Here is a 1,752-nt window from a genome sequence, read left to right on the forward strand (position 1 = left end):
AGGGAGGCTGTGACCATAGGATTCATCAGGCTGGTGACTGTGGCCATCATTGTCATCGCTCTCCCTCTCGCCTCGGTCTGGTTGGAAAATTGTGCCCAAAGCATCCAAATTCGGGACTTGCCTCGACCTAGCAGGGGCGACTGGAGACGGCGGCGGCGAGAGCCAAGCGTCGGAGGCGAGTGCCGTCTCTCAAGTCATAACCCGGCAGCATTTTCGCTCTGCCTGGCCCCGTGAAAACAAACCCGCTACCAGCCCGTATATTTCCTGGTAATCGAAAATACTCACCAGACCCAGCCTACTACGGTTATTAAGCAAATTATGCCAGCAGACGGGAGTATCGTTTGCAAGCTAAGGCACAGGATTTGGGTTTTTTTTTAAAGAGGCACCAGCCAGCCGCGTTTGCAGCCTCGCGATTTGGCTCGCCCAGAGAGGTACTCCTAGGGTTATGTTTTACGGTCCAATCCCGGGAAGCCAACTGGAGAGGGAAGTCATGAAGCACAAGGGCTGCTGCCTATGTGACTCTTCCCCTAGAAGCAAGGTTGCTGAGGAAGATCCTGTTAAACAATGGCTCGGCACCGGCGGCCAATTGTTCTCCGTACTGTACACCCGATAGCCACCAAAAAAAGAAAAAAAGGAAAGGAAAAAAAAAAGGGGAAAAAAAAAGGAAAAAAGAAAGAAAAAAAAAGGAAAAAAGAAAGAAAAAAAACCGAACAAGAAAAAAAAAGGAAAGAAAAAGGAGCCCATCGAGGTTGAGTCGGGAAGGAGAAACTAGTTTTGGAGGAAGTGCTATTCCTAGGAAAAAATCAAGACCCTCTGCTTCAGACTCCTGCCTGGGTGCAACTTCTTATGCGGGGGCCTGGCGGTGTCAAAACTTTGAAGATTAATGGATTACTTTGTTAATGACTCAAGGCGTCAGATTGAGGTGCTTAAATGATTTGTGAGGTGCAAAGCGTTTTCCTGACAGTCCCAAACAATGAGGGAAGAGTGTGCGGGTGGAGGCGAGGGAGGCAGCAGGCTGCAGGACAAGCAGCCACACACACGCTCTCGCACACACACGCTCACACACACACACATACACACTCGCAGCCTCTCACACAAACATATCCACGCACACGCACCCTCCCCCCCACCCCCGATCGTTTCAGATTAGGACGCCAAGGGGATAGATACTCGAGATATCATTTCCCTCTTTAAAAAAAGTGTAAATAAAGCCTTTCTGGCCCCCAATGAGGCGTTCCTTCCCGACTTTTTTGGATCAATCAAACAGACAGTGGCTTCTTTTGATTAAAGCCCAAATTGTCATTGGGCAGAGGCAATCATGTGACAGCCAATTCGGTCCAATTTCAACCTTGTCTCCATGAATTCAATAGTTTAATAGTAGCACGGTCCCCATACGGCTGTAATCAGTGAATTAGAAAAAAAACACCCCACCAGCGATCTTCTATGCTATATTTTTTTCTCCTCTCTCTCCTTTTTCCTGAGCCTTCCCCCCCCCGAGCCCCCTGAATCCGAGGGAACTTTTTCTCCGCGGGGGCTGCCAGTTGAAGGCCATGAATTTCGCATTTGAGCGAGAGATCGGTTTTATCAATAGCCAGCCATCGCTTGCTGAGTGCCTGACATCTTTTCCCCCTGTCGGTGATACATTTCAAAGTTCATCAATCAAGAACTCGACGCTTTCACACTCGACACTGATTCCTCCTCCTTTCGAGCAGACCATCCCCAGCCTGAACCCCGGCAGCCACCCTCGCCACA

At 49.4% G+C, this 1,752-nt stretch overlaps 1 protein-coding gene across 1 annotated transcript in view; it reads left to right on the forward strand.

Annotated features, from left to right (window-relative positions):
- The first annotated feature begins 1,550 nt into the window (after positions 1 to 1,550).
- The window catches only part of HOXA2 (homeobox A2), a 1,802-nt gene continuing 1,600 nt past the window's right edge, over positions 1,551 to 1,752 (forward strand). The window contains exon 1 of the mRNA XM_009282071.2: positions 1,551 to 1,752. Within this exon, the coding sequence (XP_009280346.1) occupies positions 1,551 to 1,752 (202 nt within the window).

The sequence above is a fragment of the Aptenodytes forsteri genome, unplaced genomic scaffold, assembly GCF_000699145.1.
Source record: "Aptenodytes forsteri isolate BGI_AS27 unplaced genomic scaffold, ASM69914v1 Scaffold164, whole genome shotgun sequence".
In the NCBI taxonomy this organism is placed as follows: domain Eukaryota; kingdom Metazoa; phylum Chordata; class Aves; order Sphenisciformes; family Spheniscidae; genus Aptenodytes; species Aptenodytes forsteri.